The following is an 18,060-nucleotide window of genomic DNA, read 5'->3' as shown; positions in this document are numbered from 1 at the left end:
TCTCTATCTTCCCCTCCTCTCTCCATTTCTCTCTGTCCTATCCAACAACAACAACAATAACAACGATAAACAACAAGGGCAACAAAAAGGAAAAAATGGCCTCCAGGAGCGGTGGATTCATAGTGCAGGCACCAAGTCCCAGCAATAACCCTGGAGGCAAAAACGAAAAGATAATAATAATAAAAAGAATGTTCCCAGCTGTGACCATGGACTGCGAGCTCAGTCCGGTGGGGATGCAGAGGTCACACAGGCTCCTGTGCTGAACAGATCGATGGGCTTAACAGCTAACAGCATTTATAGACTTTTCCCAAATTTGGGAGCTCCTCTCTGCCCTGATCAGCTTTCTAGTCCTATTCCCAGCTCTGACACCACCTCCCCAGACAACACTCCTAGCCCACCTGCATGTAAGCTGTCAGGCTCAGTCAAACATTGTAAAGTCATGGGCCCCTTGGCATAGACCTAAAATAACTTTCCAGCTTCTTCCAACATGAAGACCTCAAATGCATCTGCTGTATTCTTACCTTTAGGATCCCCTCCCCTCCCCTCCTCTCTCTTCCTGTCTTCTCTCTAAATAAAGAGAACGAGAAAGCGTAGGCCTGTGAGGCTGCTCTGACCCACTCTCTTCTGCTGTTGCAGTTTTTAAACAAAAGACTTCTGTGCCGGATCTCTCTAGGAGGTAGGTCCCAACTCCGGCTCCGTCCATCTGTCTGTCTGCACTGGAGGACTACCCTGTCCCCCCTCCCAGCTTTGTCCCCACTGTGTGCTGCCCCCTTCTGAGGTGCCCAGCCATGTCCCTGCCTCTGCCTCACTGTCCCCAGGTGACCCGAGACCAAGCTGTGTCCCCATGCCAGGCCTGGAGGTGCCCGGAGCGGCCTCCTGGGCCCGGTGGGGCGGGCACGGTGCATCTGTCCCGCCCTGCACTCAACCACTGGGTGAGGTTGCAGGGCGGGGGGCCCAGCTGCTCCTGGAGCTCCCACCACACTTCTCCCCACTGCGTGGCGCGGGGTAGTGCCCCCTGGAGGACAGGGCCCTGTGGATGCCCGGGTGCCCTCCACTCTTGGTCCCCTCATTGGCTCCCCTCGCTGTGTGACCTCTGTCTCGACCTCTCTGAACCTGCTTTTCCAAGAGGTGCGTCCCAGTGGTGCACACCCCCCTCCCCCAGGATCCGGCTGCTGGGGACCCTTCTGAGAGCACCTCAGCCTCAGATGCTGCTGTTCCCCCACGGATCCGCAAGGGTTAAATCCCAGGGACTCCAGCACCCCCAGGGGGTTGTCATGGCGACGCCTCCCCACTCACCACTGCTGGCCCGGCTCCTAGATTCTGGGGGGCAATGGGGGGCAGTTACACCTGGCTCGGTGATGGCAGGGAGAGCAGGCGTGCGAGAGAGACAGAGATAGAGAGAGAGATAGAGAGAGACAGATGCTTGTGGAAAGGGACTCCCCAGTGGAGAGGCTGAGCCCAGCCACCAGGGGGCGACAGGCTGACACCGCTGGGTCCCCAGACCCGCTGGTCACCTTCCAGGTGGCCTAGGCTGCCCCCCCCACCCCGGTGTCACCTCCTGCCCCCTCCCCCCGCCCCATCCCCCGTCCCCGGGCCCCTGTGGGCTGGGAGGGAGCCCGCCCAGGTGGATCTTCTGAGCGAGTCGAGACTTGGAGGAAGAGAGAGAGAGAGAGAGAGAAGGGGGCGGACGCCAGCTCTGGGGCGAGGCTGTGAGGCCCCTCCCGCATTCCCGGCCGCCGAGCCCCTGCCAGACAGGACTGATGTCATCGGGGCTGGTGGCCGGACCGACCTGGGCCCTGCGCAACCTCCGGAATTGAATGTTAGCGGACGGACGGCCTGTCTGCAGGCAGCCCCTGTGTGGGGTGGGGTCTCTGCCAAGCGGGGGTCCTGCCAGTGCACCTGCCAGCAGCCAGGCACCCCCACCTGCGGGAGACCGAGCCGGCGCCGCCAGCACCCCGGGGATCCGAGCTTGCCTAGCCGATCCATCCGGGGAGCCATACCTGGGGCCGGACTCCTGGACTCACCCTGCCCCGCCTACCGCCCTGCCCGCCCGCAGCCCCAGGGGTCAGCCCGCAGGCGACCGGCCGGCCGTATTTATCGCCGAGAACGACGCTGAGCAGTGAACTTGTGTGTGTGTATGTGTGGTGGTGGGGGTCCCGTGCCTCCTCCAGGCAGCCCCCATGGATTACCTGGGAGACAAGCTCAGCGTCGCCCAGAACCACGTGACCCAGTGGGTGGGCACCGTGCGCAGGTCCTTTCAGGAGGCCCTCAGCCTGGTGACCACGGCCGCTGAGGGCCCTGAGCACCCCGGGGAGCCCACCGCACGCACCCCCTTCAAGCGGGCCTCCTCCCTCCGCCTGCTGGCCACCCGCAGCCGAGAGTCCTTCAGGCGCTTCTCTGCCCGCAGCCAACACCGGCTGTCTTCCCGCCGCGCCCGGCCTGAGCCTCCACCAGACCCAGTAAGCTCCTGAGCAACTGCCGGTTGGGGGAGGCCGCATGGGTCCCCGAGATCAGCCTGGGAGTCTCCGGCACCTGGGAGCCTCAGCTCAAGGGGTCGCTGTCCAGAGGGGCCAGGATGTTTGTGCTGGAAACAAACATGGGGGCAGGCTGAGGGCCCCCCCCCAGCCCCATGCGTGTCCTCTGCTATTTTTAGGGGGGCTCCATCTCCTCGAACCCCCCCCAGCCAAGTGTCCCTGGTGTCCTGTCCCCAGGTCGGAGCGTACGTGTGGGGGGCCCCAGGGACTTTGTGTGGGCCAGCCTGCATGGGGGGGTCAGGCTGGGGCTTGGGGTCCCCCCAACTCTCCCAGGCAGCTGGAGGGGGCTCAGGACGCCCAGTGAGCTGCCACTCAGAGGGAGGCCGTGTGGTGGGGTGCGGGGCTTGAATATGGAGCCAGGGGGAGGAGCTGGGCTGCCTGGGGTGGAATGTGGGGTGCTCTGGGCTTACTTGCAGCTGCGGGAGCCTCAGGGCTGCTGTGCGGGGTTGCGGCACCAGGGCCCAGAGAGGGACAGCGACCATCCTGGGTCACACAGCGGCTGCCAGGCGTCTCAGTGCAAGACAGCTCCGTCCTGGGCTCAGCTGCTGGACGTCCTGCTGGGGACAGTGGACTCGGCCTGCTGGGAATGCCCGCCCCCACTCCCACTTCCATGAGGGGCTGCTGTACACTTCCTAAGTTTTATTCTCCTTTTTTTTTTTTTCTTTATTGGATAGGACAGAGAGAAATTGAGAGGGGAGGGGGAGATAGACAGAGGGACACCTGCAGCTTCTTCCCCCCTGCGGGTGGGGACCGGGGCCTTGAACCTGCGTTCTTGAGCACTGTAATGTGAGCGCTTAACCCCAGGTAAATCTTTTTAAAGAATTTTTTTAAAGTTCCAGCTCCACCAGCCTGGGTGGACTCTCCCTTTCATGCCTCAGTTTCCCCATCTATGGCCCTGCTGAACCTCTGTGGCTGGGACGGCCATGGCCATGGCCACGGCTGACCGGGGTGCCCACAGCTCCTTCCTCAGGGACTCCACCGCTGTTGGCTTTGTGGAGCTGGGGGTTTCTTGGTGGCCTACGCTGGGCTGTGGGGCAAGATGTCAGCATTTCATCCGGGGCTTGGACGGGATCTGTGGGGTTCTCAGGGCCATTCCTTCGGTCCCCAGCCCTGCCTCAGGCCCTGGCCTATGAGGCCCCAAAGTCACCTGCTAAGATGGGGACCTGGGGCCACATAGTGACGGGCCGCAGGCAGGAGGAGGTAGGCAGGCCAGGAGCTGGGAGCCAGAGCTGCTCTGTGCAGCAGAAGCCAGAGCTGGGGTTGGAGTGGACAGTGGGGCCACCCCGGGGCTGTGGGACCCTCCTTAGACCCAGGCTGGTGTGGGCTCCAGTCTCAGTGCCAGTGTGTGAGTGACCTGGCAGGTGGTATCCTTGCTCAGCCCCAGTGTCACATCTGTGGCGGGGGACTTGGGGGTCCGGGAGGTGGTTCTGCAGGTATTGCCCAGCTATATGTGAGGGCTGGGGTCCAGTTCAGGCTTCACAGGGAGCACCCTGCACAGCACCCAGGAGCCCCATGGAGGGTGGGCAGGGCTGTGGGGTCTCTCCTCTCTCAGCACCATGCACAGCACCCAGGGAGCCCCATGGAAGGTGGGCAGGGCTGTGGGGTCTCTCCTCTCTCAGCACCCTGCACAGCACCCAGGGAGCCCCATGGAGGGTGGGCAGGGCTGTGGGGTGTCTCCTCTCTCAGCACCCTGCACAGCACCCAGGGAGCCCCATGGAGGGTGGGCAGGGCTGTGGGGTCTCAGCACCCTGCACAGCACCCAGGTGGGTTCCATGGATGGTGGGCAGGGCTGTGGGGTCTCTCACCCTCCCGCACAACGCTCTGGTTCATTCCCTGTACCACACAGAAGTGAACTAGGATGGGGTTTCATGTAGGAGCTTTCTGGCAGGTGGCCCCGCAATAACCCCAGTGCAGCCTCGGTTTCTGGGAGACACCTGTCCCCAGGTCTTGCTGTCGGCCACGTGGTGTTCAGGTCCCTTGGTGAGGTCTTCAGACTCCGCCTATCCCACTGGGCAGACCTGCAGCCAGGCCCCCCTCAGGCCGGGCTCCACGCTGAGCACTGGGTCTCACGTTTGTGTTATTGTTGTCCTGCCGCTGTGTGTCGCCCTCTGTCTCCTCCCCCTTCTCCCCGTGTGCAGGGCACCTGGTAGGGAGCCACCATGGAAGGTGCCAGAGAGGAGACTGTCCTGGGGACAGACGGCGGACAGGCCGGCGCTCACGTGTAACCACGATGGCGTGTGGGGCTGGAGATAGCTCAGCCCGCAGCGCGCACACCTCACCCTGTGTGGCCCCGGGTTTGAGCTCCCTGGCCAGCATCTTGGGCGTTTGGAGGGAGCTGGCATACTACCCAACACTTGGGAACGCTGGTATGGGGGCTGGGGAAGCTCCACGCGCGGTGGGACAGTGCTGTGGTGTCGCTGCTTCTCTCTCTGTCTCTGTGTCTCCCTCTCTGTCTCTCCTCCTCTTTATTAAGAAAGATCTGGGATTGGTGCAGTGATGTAGGTGCAGAGTTCCAGGGATAATCCTGGTGGCAGTAAATGAAATTTAAAACCAAAACAAAAAGATGATTTGGAGGGATGTCTTTCAATATGACAGCCTGAGAGACAGCTCAGCTCATGGGGTGGAGGCCTCACTGTGTGCAAGACCCTGGCGCCACATGGGAATACCATGACAGCACAGGGGAAGCTTCGAGGACCGTGGAGTGGTGACTGTCACCACCCTGTACCTGTGTCCTGCCCCTCCTCAGGGCATGGGCCCCCAGACCCTGCGCCCCTGCTGGTTGTGGTGGGGTGCTGAGGATAGCCACACCCGCCTCAGGTCTTCCCAACACCTGCGGGTGCAGAATGACATCACCCAAGGAACAATGGTCCCTTCATGGGCCCGGGACCTGTGGCTCTGGGAGGGACCTGGGCATATGAGCCTGGACAAAGGGCCCGAGGCTCCCCGGGGTGTAATAACACCGCGCTCCTCTCCCCACCCCCCTGAAAGTGGGGCATGCTTGCTTCCTGCCGCGGACACGCGCCGCCTGCAGTCATTCCAGAGCCCGGCGAGCTTCCTTCCTGCCTTTCTCCCTCCCGCTCCAAATGGCAAACCTCCGACCTTCGGTCTCTCCCCGTCCTTTCAAAACAAAATCTGCAAAAGAAAAAGAAAAAACCTGCATGGGAACCGGGGAGACTGCACGGCGGTTGGTTTAACAATAGGCTCTCTCGCGCCTGAGACCCTGAGGTCCCAGGTTCAGCCCCTGCCACCACCATGAGCCGGAGCCGGGCAGGGCTCTCTGCTCAGAACAGAGCAGAAGCAGGTGCACTGCCGGCCGGGGACGGGCTCACCCAGTAGAGTGCACACTTTTCCCATGCACGCAGACCCAGCTGTGAGCTCCCTGTGCTCTTTCTCCCTCCCTCTTTTTCTCTCTCTTTCTCTTTCTTTCTTTCATTCTTTCATTCTTTCATTCTTTCTCCCTTTCTTTAATTACTTTGCTTATTGGCTAGGGACAGAAATCGTGAGGAGGAGGAGATAGAGAGGGAGACACCTGCATCCCGTCTCTGACACTAGTGAAGCTTTCTCCTGCAGGAGCTCGAGCCTGCGTCCCTGTGCGTTGTGATGTGTGCGCTTAACCAGGTGCGCCACTGCTGCCACGCAGCTTGTGTTTTCTGATTCTTTAAAAAAAAATTTTTTTTATTTAAGAAAGGATTAATTAACAAAACCATAGGGTAGGAGGGGTACAACTCCACACAATTCCCACCACCCAGTCTCCATATCCCACCCCCTCCCCTGACAGCTTTCCCATTCTCTTTCCCTCTGGGAGCATGGACCCAGGGTCATTGAGGGTTGCAGAAGGTGGAAGGTCTGGCTTCTGTCATTGCTTCCCCGCTGAACATGGGCGTTGACTGGTCGGTCCATGCTCCCAGGTGTTTTCTGATTCTGTCCTTAGGGGACAGCCGGGCCCGAGGTCGAGGACCCCATGGGCTGGCAGAGTTGCTGATCTGGGGGCCAGGGGAAGACCACAGGGTCCCTGCACGTGCTGGCTGTTCCCACAGGCTCTCAGGGACCCTGGGTGCAGGGACATGGGCAGTGCCCAGTCATCAGAATCTGATTTTGAAAAACCCCGAGTTTGAGTGAGCTCACTCCCACTGGTGGACTTTCTGTTTCCCTTTCATCTCAGATGCGAACAGACAGAAACACACAGACACCACAACACTCCCTCCCCCCACACAGAGACACCACAACACTCCCTCCCCCCACACAGAGACACCACAACACTCCCTCCCCCCACACAGAGACACCACAACACTCCCTCCCCCCACACACAGAGACACCACAACACTCCCTCCCCCCACACAGAGACACCACAACACTCCCTCCCCCCACACACAGAGACACCACAACACTCCCTCCCCCCACACAGAGACACCACAACACTCCCTCCCCCCACACACAGAGACACCACAACACTCCCTCCCCCCACACACAGAGACACCACAACACTCCCTCCCCCCACACACAGAGACACCACAACACTCCCTCCCCCCACACAGAGACACCACAACACTCCCTCCCCCCACACACAGAGACACCACAACACTCCCTCCCCCCACACACAGAGACACCACAACACTCCCTCCCCCCACACAGAGACACCACAACACTCCCTCCCCCCACACACAGAGACACCACAACACTCCCTCCCCCCACACAGAGACACCACAACACTCCCTCCCCCCACACAGAGACACCACAACACTCCCTCCCCCCACACACAGACACCACAACACTCCCTCCCCCCACACAGAGACACCACAACACTCCCTCCCCCCACACAGAGACACCACAACACTCCCTCCCCCCACACAGAGACACCACAACACTCCCTCCCCCCACACACAGACACCACAACACTCCCTCCCCACACACAGAGACACCACAACACTCCCTCTCCCCACACACAGAGACACCACAACACTCCCTCCCCCCACACACAGAGACACCACAACACTCCCTCCCCCCACACAGAGACACCACAACACTCCCTCCCCCCACACAGAGACACCACAACACTCCCTCCCCCCACACAGAGACACCACAACACTCCCTCCCCCCACACACAGACACCACAACACTCCCTCCCCCCACACAGAGACACCACAACACTCCCTCCCCCCACACAGAGACACCACAACACTCCCTCCCCCCACACAGAGACACCACAACACTCCCTCCCCCCACACAGAGACACCACAACACTCCCTCCCCCCACACAGAGACACCACAACACTCCCTCCCCCCACACAGAGACACCACAACACTCCCTCCCCCCACACAGAGACACCACAACACTCCCTCCCCCCACACACAGAGACACCACAACACTCCCTCCCCCCACACACAGAGACACCACAACACTCCCTCCCCCCACACACAGAGACACCACAACACTCCCTCCCCCCACACAGAGACACCACAACACTCCCTCCCCCCACACACAGAGACACCACAACACTCCCTCCCCCCACACACAGAGACACCACAACACTCCCTCCCCCCACACACAGAGACACCACAACACTCCCTCCCCCCACACACAGAGACACCACAACACTCCCTCCCCCCACACACAGAGACACCACAACACTCCCTCCCCCCACACAGAGAGACACCACAACACTCCCTCCCCCCACACACAGACACCACAACACTCCCTCCCCACACACAGAGACACCACAACACTCCCTCCCCCCACACAGAGACACCACAACACTCCCTCCCCCCACACACAGAGACACCACAACACTCCCTCCCCCCACACAGAGAGACACCACAACACTCCCTCCCCCCACACACAGACACCACAACACTCCCTCCCCCCACACAGAGACACCACAACACTCCCTCCCCCCACACAGAGACACCACAACACTCCCTCCCCCCACACAGAGACACCACAACACTCCCTCCCCCCACACAGAGACACCACAACACTCCCTCCCCCCACACACAGAGACACCACAACACTCCCTCCCCCCACACACAGAGACACCACAACACTCCCTCCCCCCACACACAGACACCACAACACTCCCTCCCCCCACACACACAGACACCACAACACTCCCTCCCCCCACACACAGAGACACCACAACACTCCCTCCCCACACACAGAGACACCACAACACTCCCTCCCCCCACACACAGACACCACAACACTCCCTCCCCACACACAGAGACACCACAACACTCCCTCCCCCCACACACAGAGACACCACAACACTCCCTCCCCCCACACACAGACACCACAACACTCCCTCCCCACACACAGAGACACCACAACACTCCCTCCCCCCACACAGAGACACCACAACACTCCCTCCCCCCACACAGAGACACCACAACACTCCCTCCCCACACACAGAGACACCACAACACTCCCTCCCCCCACACAGAGACACCACAACACTCCCTCCCCCCACACACAGAGACACCACAACACTCCCTCCCCCCACACAGAGACACCACAACACTCCCTCCCCCCACACAGAGACACCACAACACTCCCTCCCCACACACAGAGACACCACAACACTCCCTCCCCCCACACACAGAGACACCACAACACTCCCTCCCCCCACACACAGAGACACCACAACACTCCCTCCCCCCACACAGAGACACCACAACACTCCCTCCCCCCACACACAGAGACACCACAACACTCCCTCCCCCCACACAGAGACACCACAACACTCCCTCCCCCCACACAGAGACACCACAACACTCCCTCCCCACACACAGAGACACCACAACACTCCCTCCCCCCACACACAGAGACACCACAACACTCCCTCCCCCCACACACAGAGACACCACAACACTCCCTCCCCCCACACACAGAGACACCACAACACTCCCTCCCCCCACACAGAGACACCACAACACTCCCTCCCCCCACACACAGAGACACCACAACACTCCCTCCCCCCACACACAGAGACACCACAACACTCCCTCCCCCCACACACAGAGACACCACAACACTCCCTCCCCCCACACACAGAGACACCACAACACTCCCTCCCCCCACACACAGAGACACCACAACACTCCCTCCCCCCACACACAGAGACACCACAACACTCCCTCCCCCCACACACAGAGACACCACAACACTCCCTCCCCCCACACACAGAGACACCACAACACTCCCTCCCCCCACACAGAGACACCACAACACTCCCTCCCCCCACACACAGAGACACCACAACACTCCCTCCCCCCACACACAGAGACACCACAACACTCCCTCCCCCCACACAGAGACACCACAACACTCCCTCCCCCCACACACAGAGACACCACAACACTCCCTCCCCCCACACACAGAGACACCACAACACTCCCTCCCCCCACACACAGAGACACCACAACACTCCCTCCCCCCACACACAGAGACACCACAACACTCCCTCCCCCCACACAGAGACACCACAACACTCCCTCCCCCCACACACAGAGACACCACAACACTCCCTCCCCCCACACACAGAGACACCACAACACTCCCTCCCCCCACACACAGAGACACCACAACACTCCCTCCCCCCACACAGAGACACCACAACACTCCCTCCCCCCACACACAGAGACACCACAACACTCCCTCCCCCCACACACAGAGACACCACAACACTCCCTCCCCCCACACAGAGACACCACAACACTCCCTCCCCCCCACCATGTGAGGTTTCCCCTGGGTGCCGGGCACGCTGCTCCTGTGCGTGTGGTAATGGGGGCTTGAACCCAGGGCATCTCAGCACGAGGAAAAGTTTAAAGATTTTTTTCCCCTGCAGGGCCAGGGAGGTAATTCTAGTCAGAGTGCATGACTTATACGCCCCAGGCCCCAGAAAGCCTGGGTTTGACTCCCGGCAAGTCCACCGGCCAGTGCTGAGTGCTGCTCCTGGTCCCTGTATCTGTCGTAAAAAGAAATCCTTTTCTTTTCTTTGCTTTTCTCTCTCTCTTTTTTTAATTACTTTTTTCCCCATTTGTTGCCCTTGTTGTTTATTGTCATTGTGGTTGTTACTGTTGTTATTTCTGTCGTCATTGTTGGATAGGACAGAGAGAAATGGCGAGAGGAGGGGAAGACAGAGAGGGGGAGAGAAAGACAGACACCTGCAGACCTGCTTCACCGCCTGTGAAGCGACTCCCCTGCAGGTGGGGAGCCGGGGGCTCGAACCGGGATCCTTAAGCCGGTCCTTGCGCTTTCTGCCATGTGCGCTTAACCCGCTGTCTTTTCCCTTTTTTAAAAAAGATTTTTGTCCCAAAGATGAATTCATTCTCATGAGAGAGATGTGAGAGCTCAGCTTTGGTACACGGTGGAGCTGGGGCTTGAACCTGGCTCTCAAAAGCTTTTCTTTCCTTCTTCCCTTTTAAAATTTTTTTTATTATATTTGCTGGGACACAGAGAAACCTTGAGGCCTGTGTTCCCTCTTTGGGATCCCTTTCTGTGTGTGTGTGTGTGTGTGTGTGTGTGTGTGTATACACATGACAGGGAGGGCCTGGGGCACTATCCCCACTCTCTGCAGAGTTCTTGGCCAGAAGCACCCAGAAAGTTCTGGAATCCCTGGGGCTGGGTTTGACTGGCCCACCGAGGTTGATGAATGCCGGGTAAACAGAGCTTCCTTCTCCTTGCACGTTTTTTTATGGGAACTGGGGCAGCAAGTGGGGACAGGCCTGAGGACAGGCAGGGCGGGGATGAGCCTGTCACATTGCCAGAGCCTCCTAGGCCGCGCCTTCCCTGTTATGACGGGTGACAGTAGCCAGCCCTCCGGTCTGCAGCCAGACCCGTCTCCACACCCCGGCCTCACACGGGCCTCAGTTTCCCTCTGTCGACGGCGGCCCACTGAAGCTGGGACCTTCCCAGACCCCCCCACCCCACCCCACCCCATCAGTAAGGCTGGGCTGAGCCTCAGTGTCCCCACACGCAGAGGGGACTCCAGACCCTGCCTCATGGAGAAGGCTGCAGGGCTGAGGCTTTGCCTGGGGGGGGCCAGTCTGCAGCCACTGCTGTCATCCCCCCCGCCCCCCCCCGCCCCGAGACAGAGGCCCTCACACGGGGCCAGGAAGTTGTCTGAAGACCAGAAGTGTAGAAACCGCCTAAGCGCCCACTGGCAGAGAACAGAGACAGAGGTGACGATTAGTCTCTCTCTCAAGTTTGATATGTGTGCTCTTCTTTTTAAGTTATATTTTATTCATTTTAAATAGAGAGAGGTACAGAGAAAAAGACCAGAGCCCTGCTCAGCTCTGGCCGATGGTGCTGGGGACTGAACTTGAGACCTAGTGGCCTCAGGCAGGAGAGCCTTGCAGAACCATTATGCTGTTTCCCCAGCCCTGTTACTCTAGACTAAATGGATAGAACTGGAGGTGGCGGTGCTCAGGGGACTAAGAGAGTGAAAGACAGCTACCAGAGGGTTCCACTCCTCCCTCCCTCCCTCCCTCCCTCCTCCCTTCCCTTCCCTTCCCTTCCCTTCCCTTCCCTTCCTTTCCCTTCCCCCTCCCTTCTTCTCCCCTCCCTTCCCCTTCTTTCCCTTCCCTCCTTCTCTTCCCTTTCCTCCCTCTTTTTCTCTCTCTCTCTCTCTCTCCTTCCTTCGTTCCTTCCTTCCTGATAGCGACAGGGAGGCAGGATGTGGCAGGGAAGAGACACCACAGCACCCGAGCTCCCTCACGGCTGACCAGGCCAGATGGTTCCACTCCCGTGTGGAGACACACGGCCAAAGCGAGTGAACTAGCAGCGGTAATAATAGCAGCTACTGTGCTGACTCCCTCCCCCCCCCCCCCGTATATGATTTTTATTTATTTCAATGAGATACTGAGAGGAAGACAGAGAGATGGAGAGACCAGAGCCCTGCTTCACTCTGGTTGTTGGTGGTGCTGGGGGTTGAACCTGGGTCCTCAGAGCCTCAGGCGTGAGGGTCTTTTGCAGAACCACTGTGCTGTCTCCCCAGCCCCGAGCCCACTCTCAGACTCTGAAAACAGTCTAGGCTGTGAGAGGAGTGGGAAGGGAACCGGGGGACAGGTGGAGGGGGTCTCTGCTGTGATGGTGCTGGGGCTCTGACGGTGGGTGTAGGGTCTTCTGCACACGTGTGGGTGTGAACTGTACCCCCATATCTTCCGAGAGTGGGACCCCGGGCTCTTAACCACACCCAGGGCTGGTGGCAAGGTGGGGTGGGGGTGCCTTTCGGTCTACCCCCTGGGGACCCCTGTTGGGACTGGGAACCCTTGAGGTACCAGCCCGGCCCTCCAACATCCCCCTGCCGCCCCGGGCTTGCCAGGGCAGCCGCTGGGCATGGGGTCCTCGGGCAGCCCCCTTCTCCCAGGCTGGCGGGCAGCGCGGTGGGGCTGTCTGTTACTTTGGGGACATGGAATGGCTTCACCTGCGGTCCCAGCCAGGTGCAGGGGCCTGAGCAAGGCCACAGGCAGATGTCACCAGGGAGACACTCGCCACCTGCTGCCCAAGACCTGCTTTGTGGGTTCCATGGGGTGAGGCTCGTGGAGCCCTATCACCCGAGAACAGGGTGACGCCATCCCTTCATGGGGGGGGGGGGTGACTGTGGTGTCCCAGAGTCCTCCTGGCCAAAAGAGGGGGCGTCATGTCTTAGGGCTGCTCTCGTGCTGCTCCCCCAACCCTTTTTGGGCTCAAGCAGCCGCTCAGTTTGGGCCTCTAGGCTCAAGCTCAGCTGTGTGTGTGTGTGTGTGTGTGTGTGTGTGTGTGTGTGTGTGTGTGTGTGGTCTCCCGCCTGTCCGGACGCTGTTGTCACCATTATTGGGGGGTGAAGGGGGAGTGTTTCTTCTTTTACCTAACTCCCCAAATTGTTGAGGAGCCAAGCTTTCTCCCTTCCAACGCCCTCCACCCTGCTTGGGACTGGAGGGGCTTCCAGAACCTCTCAGCCCCCCCTGAAATGCAGGGCCTCAGGCCCCAGCTCTCTGGAGTCTGCCTGGACTGGTCCGGGGCGCTTTCTAGGGAAGCTGGAGTTTCCCAGGACCCCTGATAACTCTGGGTTCCACCCGGCCGAGAGGCATGGGGCCTGGAGCTGAGCAGAGCACGCAGGGGCTCCTGGGCCAGGCCTTAGGCCTGCTCCCGCTCTCTGCCTCGGCTTCCTGGTCTGTGAGGAGGCTCCAGGGGCTGCCGGGGTTGGGGGGGACACACACAAGTGTCAGGGGCTCCTCAAGGTCAGGCTTGGGGGTGCAGTGGTCATAGCACTCGACTTGCAAACGTGAGGTTCTCTGTTTGATTTCTGGCATTGAATGTGCCTGGGTCATGCCTCTCTCTTTCCTTCTCTCCCTCTCCCTCTCCCCCCACCCCACAAACACACACACAAACACACACACACACCCTGAGGACATTCCCCCGTCCATGGGGGCAGGGTGGGAGCCTGAGGTCTCCAATCACTGCTCCCTATTTTTCTGGTTGAATTTGCTAGAATTCTTCTTGGCTCAGGGGCCAGGTGGTGGAGCAGCTGGTTGAGCACACATACTACAGTGCGCAAGGACTGGGGTTCAAGCCCCTGGTCCCCACCTGCAGGGAGAAAGCTTCACAAGTGGTAAAGCAGGGCTGTAAGTGTCTCTCTGTCTCTCTCCCCCTCCTCTCTCAATTTCTCTCTGTCTCAACCCCATAATAAAGAAACACAAATCAAAAAAGAAAAATAAAAGAATTCCTTTTGGCTCCACTTGACAAAGTCTTGAGTATGCCACCAACCAAGGCCACCAGGGATGACATTTGGAGGATTGTTTGCTTATTATTGGCACCAGGGTCACTGCTGGGACTTGGTGCCTGTATAGCCAGTCCTCCTCTCCCAGCGGCCATTCACTCCCCCCTTTCTTTTTATCTGATAGGACAGAGAGAAATTGAGAGGAGGGAGCGGGCCAGAAAGAGAAACCACAGCACCTCTCACTGCTCATGAAGCTCCCCCCCCACCCCCGGGGCTCGAACCCGGGTCCCTGCATGTGGTAGTGTGTGCGCTCAACCAGGTGCAACACCGCCCACCCAGACACTCATTAACAGATGGGGAGTCAGCTCAGCAGAGCCCTGGGTTTGAGCCCCAGCACCACCCAGGACACCTTGGTACCAGGGGAGTCCCATGCGTGGGTGGGGGGGCAGGGCTGTGGTGTCTCCCCCCATCTCCCCGGCTCCTCTCTCTCCGCAGGGTCTCGTGCGCGTGAGGCCCCAGGCTTGTCCGTCGCAATCCCTGCCGTCTGTTCTGTTAGTGGCCTTCCCAGCCCCAGGGCTTCCTGGGTGGGTGCCATCTCTCCTGGATGGGTGCCGTCTCTCATGCAGCCTCTGGGCCATTTGTCTCCCCTCTGGAGACAGACTCAGGCTTCTGCTCAGAGACCCTGTTCCCCGAGCTGTACCGGCGCACTCCCTCCCCGGCTGTGACTTTCCACATTAAAGGTTTATTTTGTTACTTAAGCCACGTGAAAGGGATGAGATCAGACAGGGGAGAGGACCAGAGCCTCACTGCAGCACATGCCGGCTCGGGGGTGCAACCAGGAGCCTCAGGCTTGCAAGTCCTGCACTCCACCAGCTGAGCCATCTCCCCAGCCACCACCCCTCTCTCCTCCCCCCCAGCTGACTGTGCAGAGAGGCAGGTGCAAAACAAGTGTGGTGTTCGCCGCCCCCACCCCACCCCACCCCTCCTCTGTCTGGCCCAGCACCCGTCTTTGCCCAGAGAAGGGAGACAGACCCCCGCGGGGCCCAGAGAGGGTGAGGACTCCGTGGGCCCCCGCAGCCCCTCAGTGCACCTGGAAGCCAGGACGCCCTCCCCCAGGCCTGGTTCCCGCTGCTGCTCTCGGAGGCAGTGCCCTCCCACCCCCACCCCGCCTCCATGTCTGCGCGGCCTGGGCTGCACAGAGCTTTCCGGGAACTGGGCTCCGGAGAGTAATTAGGGAGCCCTGTTTACGTGTTTACCGTAGGCCCGGCTGGCTCGGGGGCCAGGAAGGTCTGCCCAGAGGGTGGGGCTGGCTGCCCACCGCCCCTGCCTTCCTGCCAGGGAGACGGCGAGATAGAGGCGGCCCCACGGGCACCGCCCGCCCTCCCCCTGCACAGCCCCTCGACGCAACGCCTGGGGACTTAAAGGCCCTTGGGAGCTGCTGGCACGGTACAGTTGGCACCCTCACCCGCCGGCTGAAACGGAATCTCCCCCCGGGACGCGGCATGAAAGGCGGCATCTGACGTGGGCAGATCCGAGTGGCCTCTTGTCCCTCGGTCACCCACACCCGAAACCAGTGGCCGCAATGAGCTCATCTAGGGGGGGGGCAGCCGAGCCTCCAGGCCCTGCTAGTGCACCTGGTCAGCAGACACGAGTTCAAACCCCAGCCCCGCCCGCCTGGCTGAGCCCGGGACAGCTGGCACGTGCGTCTCGGGCCCTCAGGTCTGGGAGGGAGGGAGGGGGGGGGTCTCTGGTGCCCCACCCGCACATGTATGATCACACGTGTATGTGATAAACCTCGAGTTACACGTGTCACGGGTGTCACCACATAGATGAGGGGCGGGCAGTGACGCACACAGAGTGCACATGCTACGGTGCGTTAGACCCAGGTTCAAGCCCCCATCCCCACCTGCAGGGGAGAAGCTTCACAGGTGGAAAAGCAGTTGTAGGAGGCAGTGTGGTGTCTGTCTGCTCTCTGGCTGGGGCTCGGTGCACGCAGCATTACAAACCCACTGCTCCTGGAGGCCTTTTTCTTCTTATTATTGGATAAGACAGACAGAAGTGGAGAGAGGGGAAGACAGAGGGGGAGAGAAAGACAGACAGCTGCAGACCTGCTTCACCACCTGTGAAACGACTCCCCTGCAGGTGGGGAGCCAGGAGATCGAACCGGGATCCTTGAGCTGGTCCTTGTGCTTTCTGCCACGTGTGCTTAAACCAGGTGCACCGCTACCTGGCTCTACCCACCCCTCCTCCTTCCTTCTCAAGTTTCACATTTTTTTTTTCTCATCCAAAAATAAGTAGTAAAACAAAAATATTAAAAGTAAACACTTCATAAAACACAGAGAAGTTGTTTTCCAGTAAGGTGCGGGCGGAAGTGCTGGTGCGGGTGAGCTGGCGTGTACCGTGCTCCTGTGATAACAGGCAGCGTACGTCACCTAATAATGGCAGTGGTGGGCCGCTCTCTTGGAGCCCCTGCCAGGGGAAGGCACCTCTGGGCCCCCGTGGCTGAGCAGACCTGGGGGGTGGACAGAACACAGGGCCCCTGGCGTGTAGAAACGGTGTGGCTTGTTACTCGAGAGCGTGGAGCCATGTCCAGAGCCCCTGAGCTGAGCCGCTGGGAACAGAAAGTTGGGTCCTTGTGGGGGAGGCCAGTGTCTGGATTTAGGGTGACATGCTGGCTGCTCCCTCCCCCCCCATTCCCTCCTCTCCACTCACCCCCTCTGGTGCCACCTCGCTCTGTCTGTAACCAAGCCCAGGGCTCTCTCTGCCTCCCCCGGCCCCGGCCAGGGACCCTCAGGGTGTGACACACGGGACAGCGGCAGCTCTGGGAATAAGCTTGCCCCGGTGTTGTGTTTTCCCAGCTGGAAGAGGCGTTGAGTCTGGGCTGCCCCAGTGGGCTTGGAGCGTCACGCATCTATTGGAACTATTTATTTATTTATTGGATAGACAGAAACTGCAAAGAAGAGAGAGAGATAGAGACAGAGAGACACCAGCAGCCTTGCTTCACCACTCTTGAAGCTTCCTGCCTGCAGGCGGGGAACCGGGGCTTGAACCCGTGTACTTACTGCACTCTGCTGGGTCTGCCACCGCCCGGCCCCACTGTTTGTGCCAGATGGGAGCACGGCTCAGCTGTGCTGGGGCCCCGAACCTGGGACCTCAGGCCTGCACGTCCTGTGCTCTGAGCTCGGAGCTCAGCCACCTGCCCACCTGGGCTCGCGCCCCATGTGTCCCTCTGACCCTCGGGGCCTCCCCACGCGGAGACGACAGGGAGGTGGGTCCCCAGCAGAGGGCCCGGCACGCACGTGGCTGGGCTGTGTTTGCAGAGAAGCGGACCAGGCGCCAAGGCTCCTCCCTGCCCGCAGCTGGTGTTTGCACAGGAAGCTGAGGCTTCAGTGCAGGTGGCGGAACACAGGCCTGGACTGCAGTTTGGGGCGGGGGTAGGGTGGGGGGATGGACTCGAAAATGCCTGAAGTGGCGTCTCTGGCCCTGCCCTGCTGACACCCCTTTCTGCAGAAGGACTGCGCCCCCTGTGCTGAGCAGGGTAGGCTGTGGCTGCCCGGGTGTCCTTGCTCCTGGGTGGGGCTGGGTCTCCGGACAGAGTCCCACGGGGCTGGGCCCGGCCTCAGTGTGGGGGGGCCGCCTCTCCTCCTGCCCCCCAGGCTGTGTGTTCTGAGAAGGGACTTCTAGGTGGGCGCCCCCTCTCCCCTCCACTCTGGGAAGAGGTGAAGCCCCTCTCTGGGTGTTCAAGCTCTCCCTGCCCCATACCCCTCGCCCTCTGCCGGGCTCACCACAGAGATGGCGCCCCCTCCTCCTGCACCCCCCAACCCCTCTTC

The 18,060-nt window shown here is 60.3% G+C and overlaps 1 protein-coding gene across 3 annotated transcripts in view; it reads left to right on the top strand.

The window, feature by feature from the left end:
- The window catches only part of KIAA1671 (KIAA1671 ortholog), an 82,938-nt gene that overhangs the window by 56,953 nt on the left and 7,925 nt on the right, over nt 1-18,060 (top strand). The window contains exon 1 of one of the 3 annotated variants that reach the window (XM_060192556.1): nt 1,747-2,459. The exons of the other annotated variants lie outside the window; for them this stretch is intronic. Within the exon in view, the coding sequence (XP_060048539.1) occupies nt 2,181-2,459 (279 nt within the window). The 5' untranslated portion in view covers nt 1,747-2,180. Of the gene's footprint in view, nt 1-1,746; nt 2,460-18,060 lie in introns of those variants that run through there. 3 annotated transcript variants of the gene reach the window in all.

Source organism: Erinaceus europaeus, chromosome 6 (assembly GCF_950295315.1).
Source record: "Erinaceus europaeus chromosome 6, mEriEur2.1, whole genome shotgun sequence".
NCBI lineage: Eukaryota > Metazoa > Chordata > Mammalia > Eulipotyphla > Erinaceidae > Erinaceus > Erinaceus europaeus.
The sequence above is the reverse complement of the archived record's forward strand: the minus strand, read 5'-3'. Positions and strand labels throughout refer to the sequence as shown.